The sequence below is a fragment of the Penicillium canariense genome (genome assembly GCF_028826845.1).
Source record: "Penicillium canariense strain IBT 26290 chromosome Unknown utg000001l_segment0_segment0, whole genome shotgun sequence".
NCBI lineage: Eukaryota > Fungi > Ascomycota > Eurotiomycetes > Eurotiales > Aspergillaceae > Penicillium > Penicillium canariense.
Genome location: NW_026622728.1, coordinates 8,007,938 through 8,034,180, shown reverse-complemented (window position 1 = coordinate 8,034,180; position 26,243 = coordinate 8,007,938). Strand labels below are relative to the sequence as shown.

The 26,243-nt window shown below is 54.2% G+C and overlaps 11 protein-coding genes across 11 annotated transcripts; 4 read left to right on the top strand and 7 right to left on the bottom strand.

Moving 5' to 3' along the window:
* Window positions 1-735: 735 nt before the first annotated feature.
* N7482_002771 (uncharacterized protein) lies at window positions 736-1,832 on the top strand (the record flags this gene model as incomplete). The annotated part of the gene is made up of 3 exons (XM_056684896.1): window positions 736-787; window positions 849-1,090; window positions 1,152-1,832. The coding sequence occupies 3 exons, from the start codon at window positions 736-738 to the stop codon at window positions 1,830-1,832; spliced, it is 975 nt and encodes a 324-aa protein (XP_056548502.1).
* A 318-nt stretch (window positions 1,833-2,150) lies between these two features.
* N7482_002770 (uncharacterized protein) lies at window positions 2,151-3,934 on the top strand (the record flags this gene model as incomplete). Its single annotated transcript, XM_056684895.1, has 5 exons — window positions 2,151-2,212; window positions 2,288-2,370; window positions 2,436-2,790; window positions 2,851-3,079; window positions 3,143-3,934. The coding sequence occupies 5 exons, from the start codon at window positions 2,151-2,153 to the stop codon at window positions 3,932-3,934; spliced, it is 1,521 nt and encodes a 506-aa protein (XP_056548501.1).
* A 571-nt stretch (window positions 3,935-4,505) lies between these two features.
* On the bottom strand, window positions 4,506-5,466 carry N7482_002769 (Bax inhibitor-1 family protein; the record flags this gene model as incomplete). The annotated part of the gene is made up of 3 exons (XM_056684894.1): window positions 4,506-5,100; window positions 5,192-5,262; window positions 5,323-5,466. 3 exons carry the CDS (start codon window positions 5,464-5,466, stop codon window positions 4,506-4,508), a joined length of 810 nt encoding a protein of 269 aa, XP_056548500.1.
* Window positions 5,467-6,014: 548 nt separating this feature from the next.
* N7482_002768 (SPX and EXS domain-containing protein) lies at window positions 6,015-9,172 on the bottom strand (the record flags this gene model as incomplete). Its single annotated transcript, XM_056684893.1, has 6 exons — window positions 6,015-7,001; window positions 7,051-7,143; window positions 7,194-7,367; window positions 7,431-7,574; window positions 7,646-9,055; window positions 9,119-9,172. Coding segments are annotated over 6 exons (2,862 nt in total), but the record flags the coding sequence as incomplete, so codon positions are not given.
* Window positions 9,173-10,571: 1,399 nt separating this feature from the next.
* On the bottom strand, window positions 10,572-11,196 carry N7482_002767 (DUF3759 domain-containing protein; the record flags this gene model as incomplete). The annotated part of the gene is made up of 3 exons (XM_056684892.1): window positions 10,572-10,813; window positions 10,885-11,016; window positions 11,181-11,196. The coding sequence occupies 3 exons, from the start codon at window positions 11,194-11,196 to the stop codon at window positions 10,572-10,574; spliced, it is 390 nt and encodes a 129-aa protein (XP_056548498.1).
* A 2,036-nt stretch (window positions 11,197-13,232) lies between these two features.
* Window positions 13,233-13,997, top strand: N7482_002766 (alpha/beta hydrolase; the record flags this gene model as incomplete). Its single annotated transcript, XM_056684891.1, has 1 exon — window positions 13,233-13,997. The coding sequence occupies one exon, from the start codon at window positions 13,233-13,235 to the stop codon at window positions 13,995-13,997; it is 765 nt and encodes a 254-aa protein (XP_056548497.1).
* Window positions 13,998-14,492: 495 nt separating this feature from the next.
* On the bottom strand, window positions 14,493-15,110 carry N7482_002765 (uncharacterized protein; the record flags this gene model as incomplete). Its single annotated transcript, XM_056684890.1, has 1 exon — window positions 14,493-15,110. The coding sequence occupies one exon, from the start codon at window positions 15,108-15,110 to the stop codon at window positions 14,493-14,495; it is 618 nt and encodes a 205-aa protein (XP_056548496.1).
* A 1,262-nt stretch (window positions 15,111-16,372) lies between these two features.
* Window positions 16,373-18,337, bottom strand: N7482_002764 (uncharacterized protein; the record flags this gene model as incomplete). Its single annotated transcript, XM_056684889.1, has 1 exon — window positions 16,373-18,337. One exon carries the CDS (start codon window positions 18,335-18,337, stop codon window positions 16,373-16,375), a length of 1,965 nt encoding a protein of 654 aa, XP_056548495.1.
* A 386-nt stretch (window positions 18,338-18,723) lies between these two features.
* On the top strand, window positions 18,724-19,610 carry N7482_002763 (SNARE domain protein; the record flags this gene model as incomplete). Its single annotated transcript, XM_056684888.1, has 2 exons — window positions 18,724-18,758; window positions 18,833-19,610. The coding sequence occupies 2 exons, from the start codon at window positions 18,724-18,726 to the stop codon at window positions 19,608-19,610; spliced, it is 813 nt and encodes a 270-aa protein (XP_056548494.1).
* A 154-nt stretch (window positions 19,611-19,764) lies between these two features.
* On the bottom strand, window positions 19,765-21,184 carry N7482_002762 (histone chaperone napB; the record flags this gene model as incomplete). The annotated part of the gene is made up of 3 exons (XM_056684887.1): window positions 19,765-19,883; window positions 19,950-20,804; window positions 21,064-21,184. The coding sequence occupies 3 exons, from the start codon at window positions 21,182-21,184 to the stop codon at window positions 19,765-19,767; spliced, it is 1,095 nt and encodes a 364-aa protein (XP_056548493.1).
* Window positions 21,185-23,241: 2,057 nt separating this feature from the next.
* N7482_002761 (NmrA family NAD(P)-binding protein) lies at window positions 23,242-24,384 on the bottom strand (the record flags this gene model as incomplete). Its single annotated transcript, XM_056684886.1, has 2 exons — window positions 23,242-23,656; window positions 23,741-24,384. The coding sequence occupies 2 exons, from the start codon at window positions 24,382-24,384 to the stop codon at window positions 23,242-23,244; spliced, it is 1,059 nt and encodes a 352-aa protein (XP_056548492.1).
* Window positions 24,385-26,243: the final 1,859 nt, after the last annotated feature.

Genomic DNA, 26,243 nt, shown 5'->3' with positions numbered 1-26,243 from the left:
GGAAAAGAAATCCGCAATCAGGCTGGCCCTCTCCATACCAGCGGGTAGTTTTCCTAAACAGGAATTGAGCATGGCAACTTGTGAAGGAAGGATTGGCCGTCAGCACGAAACTTATCGAGGGGCCGTTCAATCGAGTGGAAGATGAGATCATAGATGCCGATGCGCCAGTGCATTGGGGATTGTGCCGGCTCGGTGGACGCGGTAACTAAGGATTTTTGTATTTGGATCAACTACCTAAGGATCTAGAATTCTGCTGGGAGCAGTGGTAACTCACCATCCGATTTCTACGATGAGCGCATGGAGAGTTCGCGAAGCATATAACACCAAAAAGGAAATTCTGGCGACGACCCCTGCTGTTCCGCTGCGAATCCGGATAAAAGACTTGGGGAGAAGAATAATAAGATCCAAATATAGTAGCATTTGTTATCAACTAGAGTCCATCAGATGACTTGCAATAATGGAAGCCAAGAAGCCCAGATTCTAGGCGATAAAGCGTCCTCAAAGCCGAAAGGCCTCGGGGATCACGCCGGTCTGGCTCGGAAGACCTGCGCGAGGGAACGGCTAATTTCCCACGTTTCCCCTCTTTCTCTAAAAACGGTTATGCGACGCGTCACAATAGATCGCTGCAATGGGCCCCGAAGTTCCACAGGCCGTGGGCATGCATAAGAGCAGCATATTCCCGGCGGGGCAGCCACCTGAGCTGTAAACCACTACATATTTCCTTCATCCTCCAGAATGGCCCTCTCAGTCAAAGGAAGAACCGCCATTATCACTGGCGCAGGCTCCGGTATGTCGGCCCATAAATTTGTAGACTTAATGTTGTAGCTGATGGGCTCACATCCACCTAGGAATCAACTTTGCCTACGCCAAGCTGCTGATAGAAAATGGATGCAACGTCTTGATTGCAGATCTAGCCCTGCGACCTGAGGCCAAGGCCTTGGTCGAGACACACTCCACTGGGTCGCCGCGAGCCATCTTCCAGGAGACCGACGTGCGCGACTGGCTACAGCTGGAGCGCATGTTCGAAGTCGCCGAGAGAGAATTCGGCGAAATTGACATCGTTTGTCCCGGTGCTGGAGTCTACGAACCGGTAAGTGTGGTGCGAGGATAGGAAGCCGACTCGCGGTCTACAAACTCCGAGGAAACGCTAGCTGATCGACGATGCGATCGCACAGCACTGGAGCAACTTCTGGCGCCCGCCTGGCTCGGCGCCCAGCAAGGACGCGCGCGACGGTGGCCGCTATGCCCTGGTAGATATCAATATCACGCACCCCATCCGTACGTCGCAGCTTGCGATTGCACACTTCCAGAAACACCGCGGCAATGGCCGTCCAAAGCATCTCATCCACATTTCCAGTATTGCTGGTCAGATTTCCGCAATGTCGACCCCGATCTATGTCGCCACGAAACACGCTATCAACGGCTTGGTGCGGTCATTGGGCAAGCTCGATCGGCTTGGCATTCGGGTGACGGCAGTAGCACCGGGTGTTATCAAGACACCGCTGTGGACCGATCATCCTGAAAAATTGAAGATGGTGAATGACAGCGCCGATGAATGGGTGACACCCGAAGAAGTCGCCGAGGTGATGTTGGCACTCGTCCAGCAAGACCAGGTAAGCGAGATCATCGGGGATCGGTCTGGGCGAGGCCAGCAGTATAAAGTTGTTGGAGGGACGATTCTCGAAGTGTCGAAGACCGTGCGTGAAGTGAATGCGTTCAATGATCCAGGCCCTGGGAACCGGCCAGGCAACACAGCGTCCGACCACGGCGCGGTGGAGGAGGAAAGTTTCGGGCTTTTGTCGCAGGAGGGATGGGGACGGTCACAGTTGTAGTACAGTCAAGAGCAAGCCACCATCACGCCATCAGTCGTGTTAATGAACATCATGATGCCATTCCTTGATTCTCGCAGCGATGGACCCGTAGTGCGATGAAATGGTATCGAAGTGCGGAGAGCGGGCAAGTCAGGTGCCGCGTCTATCGGGGGCTGGCCTGATAAGAGAGGCCACGGCGCCGCTTCTTCTCTTCTTACCCTCGCCCCTCGATTAACGACCCTGTCGAACCTGTCCGGCTCCGCTGGCCGTGGTCGCTGTCAGGTCTGATGCTATTTGCCCAACGATTGCCGCTTTAGACGTGTGATAGATTTTGATACCATGGAGGAGGAGGCAGCTGTCGCGGTTGGCCCTGCCGGTCTACCTCATAACAGTTCGCGATGGTATTTACGCACGCCTACCTACGGCCTCTTCGGGGCTACCCAGGAGTATCCTTGCTAATCATGATATGGAATTAGGCGTGCTGCACGAGGAAAACGAGCCGCTGGAGGCGCTGGAGAGGCTAGTTGGGCTAGTAGCGTGATCAATCTGGTCAATACGAGTGAGTCGATCCGGTGCGGACAGTTGAAAGGTACCTGGGGCTCATATCACCTTTCTTCGATCCAGTCATCGGCGCCGGTGTATTAGCGATGCCACTTGCAATCTCGCATATGGGAATCGTCTTGGGAGTCCTCGTGATTTTATGGTCTGGAGTCACAGCGGGATTCGGTCTCTACCTGCAGTCTCGATGCGCACAGTATCTCGATCGAGGCAGCGCTTCATTCTTTGCGCTATCACAATTGACATACCCCAATGCCGCCGTCGTCTTTGACGCGGCCATTGCGATCAAATGTTTCGGAGTCGGCGTGAGCTACCTGATCATCATCGGTGATCTCATGCCGGGAGTCGTCCAAGGCTTTGTGGGAGGCGAACCAGTTTATGACTTCCTTATTGACCGTCACTTCTGGGTAACGGCTTTCATGTAGGTGCTTGTGGTAAATGCTGCGAATCATCATGGTGCTAACGTCTCTGGCCTTGACAGGTTGATTGTGATACCTCTTTCCTACTTGCGTCGATTAGACTCCTTAAAGTACACCAGTATTGCGGCCTTGGTCTCTATGGCATACTTGGTCGTCTTGGTCGTTTACCATTTTGTGAAGGGCGATACCATGGCAGAGCGAGGCCCTGTTCGCGTGATCCACTGGGCTGGCCCGGTTGCGACCTTAAGCAGCCTTCCGGTTATCGTTTTCGCATTTACGTGCCATCAAAACGTACAGTTGCCCCATACTCTGACATCGTTTTTAATATGCACAATCGCTAACATACTTCCTTAGATGTTCTCTATTCTCAATGAAATCAAGAATAACAGCCATTTCCGAACTACTGGGGTTGTCCTTGCCAGCATTGGCAGCGCTGCTGCCACCTACATTCTAGTCGCCATCACAGGCTACCTCTCTTTCGGCAACAAAGTCGGTGGCAACATCGTTGGCATGTATCCACCTGGAGTTGCTGCCACAATCGGCCGTGCTGCGATTGTCATGCTCGTTGTCTTCTCCTACCCGCTTCAATGCCACCCATGTCGAGCCTCCGTGGACGCCGTTTTGAAATGGCGCCCGAGGTCACAGCCCAGCGGCACCGAAGCCTCTCCACACAGGCATCCTCTGCTTGGCCCGCGCGGCAATCGCATACCGGAGCCGATGAGTGATCTTCGTTTCTCAGTCATCACTACTACTATTCTCATTCTGAGCTACATCGTCGCCATGACGGTATCGTCACTCGAAGCTGTCCTTGCATACGTCGGTAGCACCGGCAGCACGAGTATCAGCTTCATTCTCCCAGGCCTGTTCTACTACAAGATCTCCTCGCCAGACTCGCCCGCCCACCGTGGCCTACTGAAGGAGGACGACGAAGGAGTTGACGACCTGTCCGACGAGGACGATGACGCCGACGAGGATGGCGAGGGCTCCCTGGCTCGCTCGTTGACTGAAAGTGGCCTCCTGCTCCGCAACACCCGCCACTGGCGCAGGGCCCTCCTACGACGTCTTAGCCTGGGTCTCGCTCTGTACGGCATTGTGGTTATGGTCGTGTGCTTGACCACGAACACTTTCTTCATCGCATCGCATTGATCGCATTGTGCTCCATTGCTGCGATATATCTATCAAATAACTCGGATTTCTGGGCCATCTACATATTGTTCACTGTATACGACAAAGACCGAAGCTCTGTACCTTTTCTTCTACCTTTACAGCCTTTCTAGATTTTCCCCCTTTGATGATGTGTTATTTGCTAGAGCGATCCCTCATTTGCACAGTTTTGACACATTCCTCTTGCTTCATTGAACTGATGGACGGCGTTTAGAGCGTTGAATCTCCCCTGACGTTTTGGTAATTAAATGTTTTCAACTTCTACTCGTACAAATTGATTTTATCTGCTTTGTGGGTAAATAGCTGAACTTAAGAAGACCGATGTGTCTTGGTAGCGAGATGTGTGGATAAGAAGGCAGTCTGTAAGCCCGAAGAACCAGAAGAATAAGCTACATATAACTGTCAAGGAGCTAACTGTAAAAAAGGAAGAAGACACACAGTCCCACGCGCCTGAAGTTTCCAAGCTTGCCCATCTCGTCTTCATTAGGTTTCTGCCCCGTCATTCCAATCCTAAAGTTTCCTTCGAATCTTTGGAAGCCGACTAGCTGAATGCTTAGTTGTTGTTCTGGCTGTTCAGAATGCGCAAGATAGACAGGAACAAATTCAGCACATCCAGATACAACGCGATAGCAGCAGCGATCTCCTCCTCGACATGGTAGTGTCGCATAACAAGCTGAGTATCCACGAGAATGTAGCCCGAAAAGATCAGGGCACCAAGCACACCGTAGATAAGCTCCATGGTGCTGCCGAACGGCATGAACATGGCCACGAATCCAAACAGGATCATAAACCACAGGGCGCCAAAGAGGTAAGGCATCCAGTGGGTGAAGTCATACTTGGTCTGGCATGCAAAGAGCGTGAGCGCAACAAAGATACCCAGTGTTAGCACCAGGGCCTGCAGAACAACTCGCGCTTCGTAGAAGGATGTCACCACGCTGATGGAATAGGCCTCCATCAAGGTGAAGCCGGAGAGGAACAGCAAATTTGCGGGATATGACTTGCGCTTCCAGTAGGTTGCAAGCATGAAGCCCAGGGCGCCGAAGATGGAGATGAACATGAACCAGATGTTTTGCTGGATCCATTCGCAGTAGGTGGCGTTGAAGAACGAGATGGAGCTGAGGATGGTTGTAAGAAGGATCTGGGCGGTCCTATCGAAAATATCAAGATCAGCGACATACTCATAATAGCGAGAATTATATCTTCCGGCCCTTTTTAAGGGTCAGAGGCCGTTCAACTTACAGTATCGAGTACACCTTCCGCACGAACTGCATTCGAATATCAATCGTCCCCTCCGCAACCATACCGCCGAACTATGGTACAGAGTCAGCGACCCCTGCGCTATCCACAAGTCGAGCTAGCATAGCACATACCTTGAAGTCGTCCGGCACGTTGTCATCTTCGGAGCGCGGCTGCGGGTCCGCTGTGGCCTGGTAGGACGGCGGTGCTTGAGTGTACGGCTGGTCCTCAAAGGAGTCCCGCTGCGGGGCGGGCTGATATCGAGCATTCGCAGCCATGATATTGCGGTTTATTATGTTGCCTCCAACGGTGTCAGAGAATGAAGAGGACGCTGAGAGAGGTGTTGAAGATGAGCAAGCTGAAGCCTGAATGACCGTCCTTTCCATGGGGGCGAAGGTGCCAGGTGACGTCTCATCACGTGTGTCACCTATCCTTGCGATAAGATAACAAAGCTAGTCCAAAGATGGATTAGTTCCATTAAAGGCAAATCGGCATGTGGAGTTGGGCCAGTATGTTTATTGCGAATAGATTCATTTGCCTGTTCTCATGTATGGTTGAAAGCGCTTGCCTACTCAGGACTACTGTTGACGAATGCTATGAATTCACCGGCACATGTAGCCCACCCTTGCCTGTGTCCACTATAGAAATGATATTTCTTTCCTCTACGGATTATCAGTGTGCAAGTAGAACGCGAGCTGTTATTCAACCTCACTCTATTGGAAAAGACGTTTAAAAAGACGTATATGCATGAATCATGTAGCAACCATGGCTAGGCCATGCAATCAGACCGTGAATAACAACCCCCAGATTTATAATCTCGCCCGTTCTACTCGGCAATGCGATGCATTGGGGATCGTCTATTGCCCTGTCCATTGGTCTCATCCGCCGAATCATCATCAGTCGTGAAGCCATATTCTTCATCAGTCGTATCTTCCAAACTGCGATCATGGTCTTGGTCCACTGTTGCACTAGACATATACGACGGGAGCCGGCGGCGCTCGAAGTCCTGTGTGTGCGCGGATGCGACCATAGTGCCGACGCGGCTGATGCGTGAGCGGCCTTCGCGGGCGCGCCGGGCGGCCGCGTCTACGTCTCCATGTTCGACGTCACCAGGGGCCATGAATGGTGTTGTCGGGACCTGTTCTTGAAGCTGGTAGTCACCCGCTTCCGGGACATTCTGGCCTGCTGCGGGTAGAATGGTGGAAAGGTCGTATGGGAGAGGGATATCTCGTGAGGCACGGAACCGACGCACGTTCGAGGAGTGTTCGTTCTCCACACGGAAGACGGCCCACACTCCACGACGGACTACCTCTGACAGCGAAACGGCGAAGCTGAGCACTGCTGAATGCTGGATATCGTTGGAGAAGATGGCGTAGAAGATCCAGTTGAATCGAATCACGATGTTCACCACAATCGCGATATAGTAAACCCACGGATTGCGGCGCCAAACTAGTTCCTCCCGCAGGAGCTTGTACTGAGGGGTACCCAGACTCCAATCCATGCCCACATCCCAGACGGAAGTGTAAACGGCGTTCAAGAGAGCGAACGTTATGAACGGCGCTTGGAAGCGCGTGCGCTTGTCGATGCGGTACATACTCAAACTCGCATAGTAGAGCACACTGAACATGTACTTAACCAGATTGGCAAAATGCGGAAACGCCTGCTTCGAGGTTATGTAACGAAAGATACACTGGAACATACGCCATATCGCGGGTACACATGTGAGAAAGCCTAGCAGCCTCGAATGAGACGAATTGCACTTGACTGGATTCTGCCAGTGTGAGGCGTAGAGGCAGAAGAAAAGCTCAATGTTCTGCATGCGATTAGCGTGGTCCCACGAAATGGATTTCTAGTTTGCTTACCCCCATGGAGTAGACCTGAGAGCAGTACATATCGCCAAGAAAGAAATCACGAAACTCGACTTTGTACAACGCTCCGGCAGTCAACAGGCGCCACTGTTTCTGTCAGTCAGGAAAACAAAGGATCTTGGAGCGATGAAGCTTACATTCGTAATGGCCCACCACTTTCGGCTTTTATGATACAGCACGCGGGCTGGCAGAAAAACAATGATAACGGTCAAACCAACAAGTACTACAGGCCAGTATATGTACATGACATTTATCCATGAGAAATTGAGCCACATGAATAAACCCATGAGAAATATAAAGAAAGACGGGAACTAGATAAATGTCAGAATGCGAGCTTCGCCCATATTGAGGACTTTTTAGGATCTGTAACGTACCTCTAACAACTGGCGCCACTCCAAGATGTGCTTGGGTTCATATTCAAAAACAAATGCGTGGTTGATCCTAGATTTCGTCCAGATCATGCAAGCTATGCAGAACAGCAATAGGTGAAATGTGATCAGGAAGTACCCTCCGTAAATCTAGCCAAGAATCAATCAGTCCGCGTTTTAGTTACACAGCGCGTCGGAAGGGGAGCAAAGACACCACGAACCTGTAACAAATAACTAGTCTGAACTTTCCTGATGGAATCGCCAGAGAGTAGATGCCGTGACGCACGAACGAGCGCCTGGGCGGAAAGCAGGGTTCCCGCCATGAGCCAAAGGCCCGCGCGGAACGTAGAGGGAGAGAAGTCGTTTCTCTTCTTCACTGAGTGACGAAGTTTCGAGGCGGCTATTTTATGATTACCGCGCTCGAAATACCGCGCATATAAGTCTTCCACGGTATCTATCAGTGTTTCGAGTACTTCACTCTGTACAAAGGATGCCCGGTTGACACGTTCTGTCATGTATTGCATCGGGACGGGGGGGTTGACCGCCTTGTCATACTTTTTGTTGATTTTCCGAAAGGCCGTTTGGTTGAGGTAAGCATAAGCTTTGAGCAGCTCCATTCCACGATAGAACTCCTGCAAGGCGTGTTTGAGCTTACGCTTAGCTGTCCGATATGACACGTCGTTGTTGGGTGTATCTTCGCGCGGGGCGTAGTCTCTTTGCGCCAGGTATTGGCGAGTCGTCGCATCCACCTCGGGGGACGCCCCCTGGGTGGCCATGGCCTCGGAGTTCTTCCCAAACTGAGTCCTGCCCGCAAGTGTCCGAGTTTTGCTCCAAGTTTCCGACGCAAGTGCCCGAGTTGCATTCCGAAGCCCGGCACCACTCAGCCCGCCAAACCCCTTCGGCTGACGTTGAGTATCATGACTGATTTCCTCCATGGATTTCTTGGCAGCTAGCACTTGCTGCCTTCGCCGATGAACCATAAAATGGAGCTGGGCACTGAGAACCTCCAATCGCGCGGTGGCCTCGCGCTCTTTCGCCTCATAAAAGGAGTTGATCTTCTCCAGCTCGCCATCTAGGAAGGCAAAAAACTCGTCGTGGCGTCTCTCGACCTCCAGAGCAGATTCCGCGGGCGTCTTCCTCCCCCGAGAGGAACCCTCTGTTTGAGAGATAACACGCAGAATCAGCTGCGTACCTCGCTGCACCGACGTCGTCAAGTTTCCAGCGGAGGGGCTTTGCATCGCGGGCTGTTGTGACCTTTGTGCGGGCGAGGTCTCTGCCTTCGCAGGTGCTGGAGCCTCGTATGGTGGCACATATTGCGGAGTCGGGTCGAGCGCAGGATCGGGAAGTTCAAACGATCTTCTCTCCGACCTCCCGCCCAGTTTGGGAGAGTCGTAGGTACTCCCATAGGTAGCATGATCCGACGACCGCGACCCGCGTCTCCGCAATGGTTGTTGCTCGGCCTGTGGTTTGGGTGTCGAGATTTCGGCCCGTCTGGTGCTTTGGGGGTCATTAGGGTCCGGTGGTTTTGCTGCCGGGTCTGGGTGTTGAATAAACGGAGTGCGCGGGGTGCGCGGGCTTCGGGTTGCCCTCTGGATTGCTCGAAGGATGAGCTTGATCTTCTTCTTGCCGCCCTAGACGCATCGCCGTTAGTAACCGCCTAGCGGAGTATAGGTTGAGATCAGTGGTTCCCTCACCTTGTAGTCGAGGTACTTGGCCTTCCATTCGGGAACCAGCTCTTTTTCCAGCTCTCTGCGTCAAAATATGGTCAGCCACTGGAATGTCCCATTGGGATGCGTGATGGGGAGAAGGAACAACTGACTTGGCAAACTTCATCTTGGCCGAGAAACCAGCGTCATGCCATACCTACCAGTGGTTGGAGGGGGAAGGCGGGAGTCCAGTCGTCGAGTCGGTGGAGATATGTGAGGACTCCCAGGAGGAGTTCGAAGAGGTTAGAAGTTAAAGAACCGAGAGGCGTTTCAAGAGTCGGAACGACGCCACAAGGCGTGCAAAAAACCAACGTCGCCTAGATAAGGGTTGATTGGCGGCAGCTAAACAGGTACTAAGCCCAGTTGGACCGTCAATGATGCTGCAGCGGGACGAACGAGAAAAACTAGTGCGAGTCGCCGAGGATCGGCGCAAAACAAAGTTAGCAGTAATTTGCGCGCGTCTCGAGTACCGCGGGATCTGAGGCGCATCGTTGGAGCTGCTACTTTTCACTTACCCATCGCTACAATCAAATCAATGAGCCCTGCGCGGGCACGTGCGACGGCACGATGCGCTCATTGCTGGCGGCGGATGCCTATTGGTGCCTGAATACCTCTGTTGATGCCTTAAATGGCCTTTTTGATGCCTAATAGGCCAGGCACCGCTGTGTAATCGGTTAGCAGCGCCGGTGACTGGCCCAAGCACGTCGTCGCCAGGATCCACCCGCCCCCACTGGCGGCCCACTGGGCCGGATTCCAATGGGGTTCTGGAATTTGAGTATTATTCGCACCTTTCTGTCTCGTCGACTCCTGCATCGTGCATTTACTTTGTCACATGCACAGTGCCAGTTGAGCTGCAGCCATTTGATCATCATTCGTCATTTGATCCGAGATGGCACCGTTCGCACCGTTCGCACCGTATCGCCGTGAAACTTTGATTGCTTCAACCCAGTCGTCACGATCTACAGGAGGGTCGGGAATGCAGCCCTGGAATGTGCTCGGCGGGTTCTCATGGTGGTGACTGGCTAGGAGAATATCTTTCTCTGCAACCCTACGCCCTATGCTGGCCATATCACGAAGCTCCTTGATTGATCAACTCTGTTTGGGCGACAAGCCCCGAGACTTAGTTCATCAACCCTGCCCCAGTGCCCAAGGTGATTCACTCTCGATCTACGCAAATATCTTTAGATCTCTATCTGCAGGTAGCAGGTTCAAATTGAAAGCGACACTTGCGATTCCAAACCGGATCATTTCTCCGCTTTCCTGCGTTGGTACATTTGTACAGAGTATTATACACGATCGGCAAGGACGTCCTATCAAAACAAGTTCATATCTTCGTCCAGCTCGCAGGCATACCAGAGCCGTCATGGTCCCAAATCACGGAGCATGATCAATCTCCCCCTGTGACCTGGAGCCCGCTAACATTCATATATATGTGCTGTATCTACCATCGGCCGGGGCGGTCGAAGCGCTCGGGACGGGGGTGGCGCTCGGGATGCCATTCGTCACCGCCGTAGCTCTGGGTGTAGTGCTCGTCGTACATCTGGTAGGCATTCTTCTTGGCGTGCTCGTGAGCGCGGAGACGGTCAAACTCGTCCATACCCTTGCTCTCGGCGAGCTTGTCCACCTCAGCACCGACAAGGCCAGCGATGGCCTCCTTGGCAAAGGCGTGCTTGACGGGCTTTCCTGTTGACAGAATCCAGATTAGACACAGGTCTAAATAGCGACCGAGATAATGTATTTATGGAGCAACATACCCTCCCTGCGCTGGTGGTCCTCCCAGGCCTTCATGCCGGCGAAGGAAGCGGCACCGGCGATCAGTTCGTGGCTGAAGTGGCTCTCGTGCCTCCGCTCGCCGTACACCTCACGGTGAGCTTCATCGGATTGTTCTGAGACGACAATGATCAGTATATGTATAGTCCAGTTTGACGTATATTCGATGGGTCATCGGGGAATTGTGACAGTCCAATAGATATGCAAATTTTATCCCTGTGCATGCGGGGGGGAAGTTTGATAAGAGGTGCATGTAGGAAAACATCACAGATGGACTTACCCCAGCCCCAGGCCATTGTAAATATAGGATATGGTGGTTAAACGAGTACAGAGGAATGATAGTAAGAGAGTGTGTAGTGACAGAAAAAAATACAAGCTTAGCAGGGGGAGACAATGGGATTCTTATAGCCGGGACAACCACCACGGAATACTTCAGAACCTCCAGAACAGCTACATAGTATCCTCAGGAGCAGCTTCCTCTAGAAACCCCCTCTCTGTCTCAGCTCGCGCGGGCCCCATCCAATCTATGGGCGAAGTGGCTGAGGGAAGCGATTCACAGGGTACTATCTTAGGATAGTGGCGGCAGGCGGATGGAGTCCGAACCCCTCCCAAATACGCCGGACCACGGGTCCTACTGACTCCCTCCATCGTGCAAGTGGAGCAGATTGCACCGCCTTCTCGGCCACTGGGTATCCGGGCCGCTAAGAGTGGCAGCCGGGGAGGGCGGATCCAGTGAGATCATCGCCTGCATTGTTTTGACCGACCCCCATCACTGCCATAGGAGGGTCAGAAACAGCCATAGGGACTATCGAGAGCGCTCCGAGGCATGCCCAATATGATCCCCAAATAGCATAGGAGGGCTTCCACTTACACCAAATTTCGGCAGCGGTGAGGGCTGGTACCATCCCCAACTAACAGGGGCATGCCCCCCCGTTCCTGGGAGTCATGATGTACGTCCTTCGGAGCAGAGCTTCATCTGAGCCCTTTATCAGATAACTCCCACCACCCTACCCTCTATTCTCGTCAGGATGAGAGACACGAGGTTACTCTACCTCCGACGGCACTTCCCTTACCACCGAGCTCTCCGGACTCAAAGCGATACGGCCCGAGGGGGAACGAGTACGTGTCCCACCGGTCCCGTGAACCGCCGATCAGCGGGACCCAGCGGAATCCTTTCAGCCCTACTCCTGCAGGTCAAAAATAAGTTAAATGAGGAAGATCAGGTGGGTCTTCAAAAGGCTTTACTGTTTCGGACTTACTCGTACGGTCCGCATACCTCCGGAATACGGAGACATGGCACACCTTGGACCTTGTCAACCATGAGCCACGCAGGTAGCCGCTGCAGCCGGGCCAAGTTTCTCTTATTTCTCTTGTTTGAGGCTTGTCCGCGCCTTACGAGGCCGGGAACGGTCTCCTCGCTCTTGGCACCCGCCACTGGCCAGCATAGTGAGCACAGGCCAGCTCATCAAAAATACATGGTCTAGCGGGTCTTTGGTTGCACCGTGGACGGTTAAACGTCTGGCAGTCTGGACATTACGTACCTGCAGCGCCCCATGTGGCGCATGTAACCACACACGATTCACCGGTCTCGGGTGGCTCGGCATTGTTTTTACTACTGCACTAAACAACCTAGCCCGCACAGGATAAATATAGCTTGTAAATTGTGGAAGAGAGGGGAACCCATGACTTGAGTTCACCGTAGCTTTGGTGTCAATTCAATTGGAAGAATTTGTTATTCCAAGAGAGCTTGACAGCTCCCATGGGGTATCACAGACCTATCGATGATATACTCTGTAGGGCGCGATACTCAATATCTTATGCCCCCCCACCCACTTCACGAGCTCATAAGGGAACTCCGACCATCAACAAGCCTCATGTAGTGTTTCCGCGACACATTTCTCGTCGAAGGCATAGTGGTAGGGATAATGTAAGGCGGGCATGGATCAGCGCTAGGCAGCGACCATACCGCCGCGTACCATACACCGCCCCGCCATCACCGCTTTCTTCCTGCCGGCAGTGCTTGCAATAATTGGAAGCTGGAGGTGAACCCCGGCTGAAGCATGAGCCGTGAGTGCTGATACTCCTCCTGATACGCCATAATAGCAATTGGTGTGCACATGACATCACAGGGCACCCGCTGAGCCACAATTTACACGGACTATCATAATAGCGGCAGCCACAGCCACGAGCTGCCCCACCAAGCTACAAAGAACAGAGCGAGCAGTACAGCTTCGGCCAGGGCCGAACCACTCGAGCAGAGGGAGAAAAACGAAGAGTGCATAGCTCTGTGCACCATCACCAGCCTCAATTGCATCCTCCCCATTCACCCACCATGCCGACCAAGAACCCCACTCCGTCGGACTTCCCCTCCAACCTCACCGTGACCATCACCCTCCCACCCTCCACCTCCGCGTCCACTCCAGCCCCAAACATCCTCCTCTTACTCCACGGCATCGGTGACACCGCCGCAGGCTTCAGCTCTTTCGGCCGCGCCCTACGCCTCCCGGAGACCACCGTCGTCACCATTCAAGCTCCAGCCCCGCTCCCCTTCGACCTCGGCGGCTTCCACTGGGGCGACGATGTCGCCTTCGACAGCACCACCGGCGCCCTGGACATGGACGCCGGGCTAACGCGGAGCACAGCCCTGCTCGCCAATGACGTCATCCGCGGGACACTGTTGCGTAAATGCGGCTACCGTCTGCGCGAGATCATGATCCTGGGCTTCGGGCAAGGCGGGATGGCGGGTCTCACTGCGGCGCGTGAGCTGGGTAGTGCCGATGGCAAGGAGAGTGAGAGCAGCGGGGCTCTTGCGGGAGTGGTTTCGATCGGGGCGCCGTATGCGCTGTCTGGGACGCGGTCGGGGGCGAAAAATCGCACGCCGGTGCTGTTGGTTGCTGGGCGGGACTCGGCGGCGGTGACGGATGGTGCTGTGCGCCGGACGAAAGAGGTGTTTGAGTTTGTGGAACTCAGTCGGTATGCCAGAAGGGGCGATGGCATGCCGTCGAATCGAGATGAGATGCTGCCTGTTATGCAGTTCTTTGCGCGCCGGTTACGAAGTCGGCAGGGTGTGCCGGAGGGGAGTGTTGAGATTGGATGATGGGAATAGTGCATACCATCTATGCCTATGTTAAATGTATGATTATCATGACCTAAAGAGAAAAGGACATAAAAGAAGGACATAAAAGTGCCTTAGATACCAAGATTTGTGGAACACCTCGCACCCAATTAAAGAAAGATTGAAAGAGCCACAAAGGTTCATTTGGTGGGAGGGTTTGAATTACCGAACCTTCATGATGGGTATACCAATATAAGCTTGACTGGTACCTTTACGCACGGGAATATGCAAGGCACCGAGTCCCCCGGCCGCTAGATCCCTCGCGATACGGGCATGGCCCACACAGCACGATAATTAGGGCTATTCATTATGAATGAAGTACCCCGTACAGGCTCAATCCTATTTTCATATATAGACAATGTTCCTTTAAATTAGGTATACAGATTAGTTATGTACAATTGTCCCAGTTGAGGTACATCACATGACAAGCCACAGAGCAGCCCAACGGTCAGCCCCCTTTTCATATACATGCCACTTTTACAGCAGAGCGAAAGCACCAACCGCAGCACCAACAGCAGCCAGCAGCGAGCCAGCCAGTGCGTCGGCGGCATTAGTCGTGGCAACCGGGGCAGAGGAGCCAGTGGTGCTGGCCGTGCCGTTGGCAGTGGAGTTGGTAGTGGAGTTGGCAGTGGAAGTGTGTGCACCGGTCGAGAGAGTAGCAGCTGCTGTAGTCGCAGGAGTGGTAGCGCTACCCACGACATCGGTTCCAGTGGCGCTGCCAGCCGAAGTGGAAGAGGCGACGCTTGTCTCCGTCGTGGCCACGTCCGAGGTGGACTCGGCAGAGGTGGATTCGACAGAGGTGGTCATTGTAGGCGTCGCAGTCGCAAGCGCAGAGGAGGGCGTCCAGCAGGAAAGGTAGGAGGTTGTGCGGACCAGGGTGCCAGTGTATAGAGGGCAGCCAGGCTCGTCAGTCTTTGGGGGGGCGCGGCCACCGCCGCAATCGAGCGGATCGCACACCTCGCCGGTGTCGGGGTCAAACCAGTGGACGATCTTGTCCTCGCAGGTGGTGAAGCTATGGGTTGAGCAGCCGATGGCGAGGGCATTGCCCGCCAGCATCAGCAGCGGCAGGACGGTGGTGAGCATTGACTTGAGCATTTTGATATTCGAACTGCCGATCGGGGTTCGGTGGAGTATGCGATTTATAGTACTGATTGAGATGAAATTCAGGCTAGGGAAAGAAAGGGAAAAGGAAAGGGAAAGGGAAAGGGAACGACAGGGGGGTTAGCATCAAAGTTATATTGCAAGCGCGGTCATAGCCGCAGTCCCTAGTGGCTCAATCCTGAGTCAGTCTATCCCCGCTACGGTGGAAGAGGTGATTTGGAAATGAGAGGGTCGCAATTTCAGGGTGCCATTGCAGGGTTCTCGGCCTACAATCGACTCTTGTGAGCCGCAAAGGCCCATTGTTCGCCCCGAGCCCCGAGTCGCTTAGAGCCCCTATTTGAATTGATTGGCGGGTTTAGAATTAGACTGTCCGAATTGGGGCTTTCATGGGGCGAGATTACAAGCTATTCTGGGGGCTCTAGTCTGCATATCAACTAGTCACTCTTGGCGTCAGGGTCCAAAAGTCAATCCAAGGCACGCGGTGCCGATGGCTGAAAACACTCTTTCCCACAGAACTTGGCCACTCACAATAAACAATGTCATCATAGAAGAACTGGCTAGAAAAACAGAACAGGAAAAGCGGAAAATGGTTTCATAGTAAGAAAGATAAGCCTCTGGCATGGAGACCTAAGTCGCCTCCGCCGCAACAACACACTTCAGGGGAACCAACACTGCACCACTCGGAATCCAGCCGAAGTCAATAGCTGGTTCCAACGATCCTGGCCTCGCTCCTTGCTGCCGTTTATGGCTGGCTTCATCCAATCCACGAGTTATCATCTAACGCTGGTGCGTGAGCATATACTTCCTTCCTATGATATGTTCCTTATACTCTGACGCTTGAAAACGGTGGATATTGGTTGCCATAAGTTCTGCAAGAACACACTGCTCGCTTACCTTGCCCTCAAGTATCATTCTGCATCGCGGCGATATAGGACAAGAGGGCGGGTCACTCCGATGGTCGACTATCGCAGCACCAGGTTTATTCAGTTCCTGATTCAAAATTATTTTTTCATGCTGGGGGTGATAAATAATTCCCGGTTATGCAATTTAAGCAATGAGACAAGCAATATTGAATAATGTACGAACTATGCAAAGCGGGCAATCAAGGCAATCATCCATCTAATTTTTTTCATCTATTGTACGACCTCCCCAAAAATGCACCGTCTTTCAATGCACCGTCTGTATCTAATTTCGTTCATCGTCCGTAAATCATATCACATCACATCACATCACATCAAATCAATGCAATCACCACTTCACTTCTTAAGACCAATGACAGCCAAATTCCGCGGGCTCTCGCTATACTCAAACACAGGCTCGACCCAGCACTCTTTGACTGAGTCGTGCTCCCGCAGGAACTGCCACCGGTCCACGACGATGACCGCCTCCACAACTTGTGCACTAAACGCCATCAAGCTCCACACTATGCTAAGGTTTTTCCTCGTGGGGAAATACTCGGTCTCGTAGCGGTGGATCTCCTCGTCCGTCAAACTGGCAATGCGCTCTTGGATCTTCGGGCCATGGACCGGGTGTCGCAGGAGTCTGGTTGTCGCCGCACGCACATATGCATTGAAGGACTTGAAGGCATGTTTGCCAAGCGACCCAATGATTACAGCCGTCGTTGATTCCGAACCCTCGGCGGATTCGTATGATTCCTTGCGGTAGAGGTCCTCAGGGATACCTGGCTTCGGCACGACGCCACGGTCCACAAAAATCCGCTGGATAAGAGCCCGGAAGTAATGGCGCGAAAAGAAGCTCTCGCTGTCTTCGTAGCCCCAGTTGTACGGCGCCTGCACGGCCATCATGCGGGCGGTGATGTTGAACTTCATGCCGGTTGCGCCGGGACTCTCGTACGTCTCGAAGAGCTTGGACATTGGGAAACCGTGAGGATCATACGCCGTTCCGGTGGCTTGGAGGCGGGGGTGGAGGGATCGGAGAACGGGGAGTTTGTACGTTGCGGGGCCGAGGCGCTCGGTCATGAGGTTATAACAGCAGCCTATCATGGCGACGGCGACGACGGATGGGTTGAGTATTAGCGAGCGAACGCCGTGGTGGACGAGGTTGCCGCAGGAATGGAGGGAAACAACCATTACCCGAGCGTCGCTTGGCTGCTCTTCGTCTGGTTCGACGGTTACAGAAACAGTTTCTTCAGTTGCGTTTCCATTTGGTGTTGCTGCGGGCGACGGATTGACAACGTGGTCGATAATAGGTTCCAGATATCCGTCTTGAATGTTGTGTTCGATATAGCTGATAGTTCCCCGGGTATCGACCTCATGCTCAGTTTTCGATTTCTGTCCCCCTTTGGACATGTTGCCGAGCAGCTCATCGGGCTCAAGGCTGATCTCACCCAGCATTTTGAACACCGTCACATTCTCCTGGTCGTCCGCAGTCTCTTTATTAACGGACACATCCGCGGGAGTCTGGGTCCTCGCGGTTTCTGACCGTGGGGCGTCTGTACTCTCTGCTGCTGCCCCTTCCGATGTGCCATTGCAGTCACCACAAGACTTCTTGCGACTATGCACGTAGACCGTCTTGGGCTTCTCTTTCGGTGCCAACTTGGCAGAAATGTCCATGTCCTTGGCACCGGCGATATATTGGTGCTTCCGCTCAATGGCAATGATATGTTTGTGATAGGGTGAGCTGGCCAGCGTCCGCCCAAGATAGTTCTGTCCAGATCCGAAATCCACAATATGGGACACCGGCTCCCCGCGACGCTCGCCCACGGTGTCAGATAGTGAGGCGACATAGCGGGAGAAGTATTCGACCTCGTGCTTTTTCTTCGTCTTCATGCCCACGGCAACATGTCTCGGCAGCTTGGTTTTATTCGGAGTTGACGATTTGAATTCTCTTCGGAGGCTGAATTGGCGAACGTTGTGGATGTAATCCAAGAGGCTCTGTGGAGGGAATGCGCCGCCGTTCCACATGCGGACACCTTCGTTGGTGTCTCCGTCGGCGGCGCCAGAGCGCAATTGCTCGATGTCTTCCCGCAGAAGCAGGCGCAAGATATCATGGATATCATGGTGCTCGAAGAACGCCCTCCAGTCCTCTGGAAGCAGCGTCGTGTATAGATCGGGCTCGCGGGTCAGGAAATCGAGGATGTGCACGCCACCGCACAGGTTCATGAATAGGACATTGGTCGTTGCGAAGCGGAGGAGTGCTTGGATGTAAGTGTCGGGGGTTTCCCACTCGTCTGCGAGTGGAAGGGGGCGATTGCGAGCCATGCGAAAGGAAAGCTGTGAATTGTCGCAAAATCCGATTGAATTTCGCGGGGAACTGTTATCTTTTTTTTTATCGCCTCGGCGAGCCCGCTGAGTCAGGGGCCCTCCAGACCAAGCAGAAGTATGAGATCAAACATTTGATTTTAAATTTCATACCCCAAAAAATATAGGCGTGTAATTCACCAAATGAAACGGTAGTTTATTACTCAGAAGACAACTCCTAGCGCAAATTAGTTAGTTATTCAACCTCCAACTTGTTATCTTCGCTCTATAACTTGGCTGCGATTCCGCACCACCAACACGTGATCGAGGGTGTTCCCCGGAGCTGACAGCTCCCCCCGTGAAGACACCATTCTCCAACAAACATCCTCACACCCTCCAGCACAGTCATGGAGACAACAGACCCCTTCCTCCAAGTCCAAGCGTAAGCCTAACCCAACGTCGCAGCCAGGCTCCCAAGCTCCCGGGTTCCCAAGACTAACCCATCTCCTTCGCCAGGGACGTCATCTCGACCCTCCAGTCCAGTCGACCACTATTCTCCTCGTACCTCCGCATCCGCTCGCTCGCAAAATCACCAACCAACCCCGAACTCAAACAAGCCCGGTCAGAGCTCGAAAGCACCCTCACAGAACTAACCGCCGACCTCGATGACCTGGTCGAGTCCGTCCGCGCAATCGAGCAAGACCCCTACCGGTTCGGCCTCGAGCTAGACGAAGTCCAGCGGCGGCGCAAACTAGTCGAGGATGTGGGCGCCGAAATCGAACAGATGCACACCGAGCTGGCGCAGGCTGTGTCCGCGGCACCGGCAGAGATGCCCAATCCGACCGAGTTCGAGGCCGCACTGGACGAGGAAGAGGGCGGTGGCCGCGGCGGGGAGGATTACTATGCGTCGCTGGAGCAGCAGCGGCAGTCGGAGATTATGCATGAACAGGATGAGCAGCTGGATGGGGTGTTTCGGACCGTTGGGAACTTGAGGCAGCAGGCGAGTGATATGGGGCGGGAATTAGAAGATCAGGCTGTTATGATCGACGAGGTCGATACACTTGCGGATCGAGTGGGAGGAAAGTTGAGTAATGGGATGGCGCGGATTCGGCATATCGTGCGCAAGAATGAGGGTAAGGAACATTCTCACGCTCACGCTCACACTCAGACGTACGCTGTCTACAACGCCTGTTACGGTCATGCTAGTGGCCTACGCTGGGTAGTGCGGCAGTGTTGCGGTAACAAAGGGGAATCACAAATTCAGAAGCTAACTTTTTCATCTCCTCTCCCTTAGATACATGGTCATCCTTTTGCATTGCGGCGCTGATATTCGCGCTCGTGCTATTATTAATTCTCGTGATCGTCCTGTGATAATACATCAAATGGGGCGTGGCAAGTCGGATAAACCACCAGCATCATATACGGAGCATGGCGCGTTATAAACTGATTTAGTTGCGAGCCTTCTTGGTGGGGCGAGAGTCGTCCTCCTCATCGTCATCCTCGTCCATCTCATCGAGCTCCTCCATGTCGAGGTCCTCGAGGTCGTCGCCGAGCTCGAACGATTGAACTAACAAAGCCAGGGGGTCAGCTGGGTGGTTCCCGTTTTCGTCATTGGTTCTCAGGTCTCACATACCGTAGTACTTCAGGGCATCGGTCCAGAGGTCCTCGGCAAGGGCAATGGCGAGCTCCTCGCCATCGGGGAAGATCTCAGCATCCTCGAGGTCGTCGACAAGGGCCTCCAGGTCCTCCTCATCATCGTCCTCGTCGTCATCCTCATCCTCGGGAACCTCCTCGCCCTTGGAGATCTTGACCCAGCGCTCGTCGTCCTCCTTGACAGCCTCCTTGGACTGCTCGGCGGAGATGTCACGGCCGCGGTAGCCGAAGAAGGAGAAGAAGCTCACTCCAACAGGGCTCTCATCTTCATCCTCGGGCTGCTCCTCCTCGTCCTCATCCTTCATGGCCTCAGCCTCGGCGAGCTCGAGCTTCCTGACAAGCGCCTCGTACTCGGGCAGCTTCTTGCGGTCACCGCCCTTCTTCTTCTCAGCATCGAACAGGTCGCAGGCCGCATCCAGCAGACCCTTGGTGGGGTCCATGTCCTTCTTCCAGTTGATGCGGACCGGGTCGGAAACAAGACCCTCCCAGACACGGCGCTTGCCGCTGGGAGTCTTGATAATCTGCTTGCGCCAGTAGAAGTCCTTGACGAGCTGGGCGTTGTCGAAGTGAGTGTTCTCCTCGGGCTTGAAGTCGAAGGTGAAGCGCAGGCTGCGGGGCTCGCCGTTGCCCTCGGCGTCGACCTCGAAGCGCTCGACATTCACGTTCTTCAGGCTCTCGCCAAGAACCTGAGCGTCCTGGGGCAGGATGTACTCGTCGATCTCGGCGGGGGCGCAGGAGAAGACGCGGACCCAGAAGTCGGGCTGGACGCTGGGCAGGGAGATGATCTCATTGCGCTTCTTGAAAATGGGGCCCAGGAGAGGGACGGACTTGCGCACTGGTGCAGGGACAGATTAGCAGGGATTCCCTTTCAGCGTGGACATTTTGTTTTGCCATAGATCAATAGACGCATCGCATCGCATCGCATCAATTTACAAAGACGGCTGAAGAGCCCGCAAAACGACAAGGTCACCTCTCAGTTCTCGTAGATGAGAAGTCGCGCAACAGGGAAAGATTCAAAAATTCAAACAATTCAAAAACTCAATCGCGATGTCCCGCGCTCAAGGAAAAAGACGATGAGGTGGAGGGGTACTTACGCTGCTCAACCTCCGCGCGCAGGAACTCCTCCTGCACCTGAGCAATCTTGTTCTGCGCCTCGCGAGGAATGGAGGGGAACTCGACGCGGTCGAGGAGGGACTGGTCGTCGCCGTTGGACATGATGAAGAATGTGTTGGGAAGGTGGGGGTTTCGGAAACGTAAAGAGTAGCAAGCTTCCAAAGGTATCAATCAAGCACGGCCTGACTGACAGCTAGTAAGGGATGGAGGATAGAAAGGGAAAGGGGGGTATATGGTAAGAGAGAATGGGGAAGGGGGAAGGGAGATGAAGAGGGAAAGAAGAGGGAGTGGGAGGGACTAAAGACTAAAAAAATTTCTGGCAAAAGTCTGGCAGATCAGCGCGAGCTGTCGATGCGCGCAGTCCAACACGGGCGGAGAGTCAATGGGTACCTGCAGCTACACTGCAAATACCTGGACAACGGGCTGTGTTTGTATGGGGCCGGATGTACCTCTTGTGTCGACGGTTGGTACCCCACGCGGTCTCGCCGGGCAACCGACTGGACGGATTCGATGGCGGTGGAGTGGTACGCCTGAGGTGTCGCCGGAAATTTCTACTTTGTTGCGGGTGCCGTCACAGTCAGAACGTGGTCGAAAGCAGTGGTGCTTCAGAGTTCTCCTGTTCTCCTGCGCTGTTCTGAGATATTCTGAGATATGTGGCCTCCTGCCAACGAACGACGCAAACCCTTCCACAAACCCAGTGACGACCACCTCGGCATGGCAGCCCTCGAGCTCCAGAGCTCCCGAGCTTCCAGCACTCCCCCGTAGTCCTCCCTCGTACCGTGGCTAGACACCCCCTCCTCCCGATTTTGCCCCCTCGCTATTTCCCCCCCATCGCTGTTCCCTTAATCTACTTCGTACTCCGTACTCTCAAGCGGCCGACCGACCAAAAGCAAAAGCCTCTTTTTGCCACCCTAATTTACGCACTTACTCAATTAATCCAGAACCTCCACCCTCACCCTTATCGCGCCGGCGCAATTGGAAGGAGGACCCAGCTCATTGCTTTTTCCGACCCTCCCTAATCCCTTACAGAGCGGGCCCTGACGAAAGGCAAATAGACGGTGCGATTAGTTTATTTCAACCCCAGCTCTTGCCGGAAATCTTCACCGTGGGAGACGGGCAGTTTCTCCGAGATGCTGCTCTCCTTTCTATTGTCGCAGGAGGCCCCAATCACGCCTGCCAATATGCGACTCTGGGCATCCCTGCCTCGGCGCTACTGCTATACTCCCCCATTGGACCCGTGGGTGCGATAAAGGAGCGGTCAGGGCGGCAGATTATTGGTAGGATAAGGGCGTTTGTGCTGTTCTACTGCGAGGGGCACTGCGGACCGAGGCAATGCAGGTGTAACGGTAAAAAGGAAAGTTCAAAGCTCGGCTCGTGGGCATTCATGCGCCATGCCTGCATGGCTCGATCGCGGAGGACGAGAAAGAAACGGAGCTGGCAGCGCTAAAACCCCTGGAGATCCTTCCTGATATGTAGTAGTAGTGGAAGGTCCCGCAGGACCGGAGGGAACCAGGCACAGGAGCTGGCGAAACGTGCGAACAATGAGTGCATGGATGGGAAACGGCTAGCAAGGAAAATCGTGAGATCTCATTGAGGAAATTGGGTGGACCAGGGCGTCACCCGTGGCATTGTGGCATTTGTCAAAGGTAGGATAAAGTCACTCCTGCCCCTCCAGTGAGGCATGAAAGGAAAAAGAAAGAGAGAGAGAGAGAGAGAGAGAGAGAGAGAGAGAGAGAAAGAAAGAAAAAAGGCAAAAAGAAAACCAATCAACACACAGGGCCCGGTCAGAAGCAAACAGACCAACTTTTTTTGGAATCAGAGAAGCGAGGCGAAGAAGAGGGTACCCCGAAGGCCTACATCCAAGGCAACAGGTCCCAATAAAAACAACAGTCATGATATCCCATATGTCCCATGCCCATTCGCCGACAATGCAATAATTAGAGCAACAAAGAGTAGACGGAAGCAAAAATCGACAAGCTGCGGGGCAGGTTCTACATGCACAGACAACATCACCGTGCACGTCTGCCACAAGTCGTAAGAAGAAAAGGAAGAAAAGGCAACCAAATCGCGTGGTCACCAGTGACTTGGCAAGAGGCGCGTGGTGAAACGGATGAAAAATGGCAGAAGCATCGCGGAACGAACCGTACCAGAGGCCCAGCTCAGAGCATCCAGTCCAGTCCGTTCGCCTCTTCCTCCACAGGGAATACCTCGCGCGCATACTCTTCCATATCGCGCCAGCCCTGCCAGAGATGCCGCGACTCATCCGTCACCCGCAACGAGACCACGCCGCCCGGGCCCTGCATCATCCCCGCACCGGCACCCTTCCCCCCCGCCGGACCCAGCCCCTTCGGCGACCCGGCTGCAGGTTGCGAAAACTCGGGCTGCGGGAAGTACGGGGCATTGCACTCGCCGAACAACACTTCCAGGGACTCCAGCTGTTCCCGGTATCCGGGCGGAATGTTGACTTTAATCTCGATCTTGCGCACGCGCACGTAGCGACAGGGCCGGCCGAGGGCACGGGAAAATGCGGCGCAGACTTGGTTGGGCGAGAGCGTCTCGAATGTGAGGGCGATGCTGTGGTGCGTCAATGATTAGCCAGTGTGTTTACCGGGTGGATATGGGAATTGGTGATGGGGGACGGTTGGATTCAGAACTCACCGATGCCCGTGCCATTTCTTCGGTCCGTCCTTGAAAATCTGCAGTAGTGCCGGTCCCACGTCATGCTCCGCATCGAGCCAGGGCAAGGGCGTCTCGGGATCAAACGGCGCGCGCCACTCAAAGCTACCATCGTCGAGCAGCTCCATTTGGAAGAGCGGGTACGGCAGACTCGTGAAATTATTATTGTAGATGCCCGCATAGACAAACGTGGCTGGGAGCCCGAGCTGGCGCACGTAGTTCTCGACCGTGAACTTGGGCGCCCACTGCGGGACGGCAGGCCAGGGCCCATGCACGGAGTGGTCAGGCATACTGCTGTAAATGTAATGGGAGATGGTGCCGGCGCGCTTGGCGGCGTCGGCCAGGGCGCGGCCGATAGCGACCTCGTCGCCGGCTTGCGAGACAGTGTTGATAAAGGCGTAATTGGCACCCTTGAAGAGCGAGTCCATCAGCGCCGGGTTGTTGAGCAGCGGGCCCTGCAGCAGGGTGACGTTGGGCAGGGTCTGGAGCTCCTGGGCGATAAGGCCCTTAAGCGAATGAATCTGCGCGCGCACGGCATATCCGACGGCGGACGCGACGCGGATGAGCGATGCCGTTTGTCGCCCGGCCGCGTTGACCACGGCTATCGTCTTCTGCGGTTGGGTCATCCGGGTTGTGAGTGGGTGGGTGTTGGAGGGTGTTAGAAGGAGGAGGGAAGGAGGAAGTAGAAGCGGGGGTAAATGGGAGAGAAGAGGTGAGCAGGAAAGAGAGGAAAGGGTGGAGGAAGGGGAGAGGAGTCCAGGAGGGGGGATCCGGATAAGTGACGAGTGGAGCAGTTGAGGGCAAGGGAGGTGTAGGGCAACGATAAAAGAAAATCCGGAGTAACCGTCTTGGCGAGGAAAAATGGAGGTGAGGGCTTTGCGATAGTCGGATAGTGGGGTACCTTGCGAGGGGACAAAGGCGCAAAGTTGTATGTAATGAGAATCACGATCAGACGGGATCCACCAGGGCCCGGCAAACGGGAAATCCACAATTAGGCGATGGAAACAGTCACTGATCTGCAGCGCGCAGGCAGTTATGTCGTAAAGGGGGGGGCGGAAATAGAATTTCTCAAGGGGTTTTTTTGGTTTGGAGGGGCGGTTCCCAGTAGCGACGATGAAAACGTGGAGGAGAGGGCTTGGGAGGATTTTGGAGTTGAGGGGAAGGATAAGATAAGAAAGGGACGCAGGATCGAGCAGAAAAGTCTGTTCCCATATAGTCCGCAGTACGGAGTACTGCGGTTTGATAGAGTAGTAGTTCAAATAAAAAAGTAAAAGAGTAGAGAATCAGCGCCGTAGATTAGTAGGATTATAAATTTGTAGAGCCGTAGAGCCGTAGAGCCGTCGAGCCGTAGAGCCGTCGAGCCGTAGAGTCGTAGAGTCGTAGTGGCAGTCTCCTAGTGAGATCTGATAGGAGCCTACGGAGTATGCCACGAGCATGTCCTGTCACCCCTTGTGATTTGCCGTTCAAATTTTTTTTTCTTCCCTATCGCCCAAGAAACATGCCCTGACACAATTTTCCTTGGGACGATGACACCATCGTGCACGCTGGACTGGGCTGGGCGGTCTCGACGCTTTTTCCTTACGTAAATCGGCAGTCGGCAGCATCGAAAGTGGACAGGAGAATCCTGGACCGGCCACACATCGGGACCCAAGCTCGGCCCCGTCCGAAAAAGGCTCTGAGGACGTGCTAGCCGGCTTCCCAGCTCCCAGCTCAGTCAGCCCAGCCAGCCCTAGTAGGGGTTATGGCTAAGCTGCTGCCAAGTCATGCCCGGAATAGAGGTTCAAGAACACAGCTTAATGCGTTGGGACAGGGCGAAAGGAGTGAGAACCAAGAGATAGCACGGGCCTGGAGAGTAGCCGCACGCTCGCCGAGAGGAGGCAAAATGGCGCAACGTGGAGAAGTGGTAATCAGAAAGAAGTCACGATGGAGCAGTCGAAGTCTGCGTTCCACCAACTGCCAGGGGCGTGCTCACGTGGTGCTTGGATGTGGATTCTGGCGCCTCCACTTGGCAACCTCGCCGACTGGCCTGGAGGAACGGAGTGGGCTGATTGGCAGGAAACAGGAGAGGAAACCACGAAGGGACGAAAGAACGGAAGGACCCGAGGACCGATCTGCCTACACATCACCTGGACATGCCAACGCATGCCACCTTGGGGCATCCGATGGCGAGGGAGAGACCTGCCTCAATCGTTTAGTGCCGCGATAGAGCGGGTACCTCCCGCCAGAGTCGAGGAGCGGTGGTATGAACCGGTATAGTAAGGACCTACAGTAATGTGAGGAGTATTGTCCCGTATCCTGGGCCATGGCACGATCATACCATGTACCTCTCCACCGAGGCAAGGCTGCCCATCTCCCTGCGTATGCTCGGTATACTCCCCGACCACGGCAGGGATGGACCGGGTCGTCCTCCCGAAGAGACTGGGCTGACAGCAGCTCGCCAGACGAACACACCAAACCCCGCAAATTCTATCGGGCCCCCTTCCGT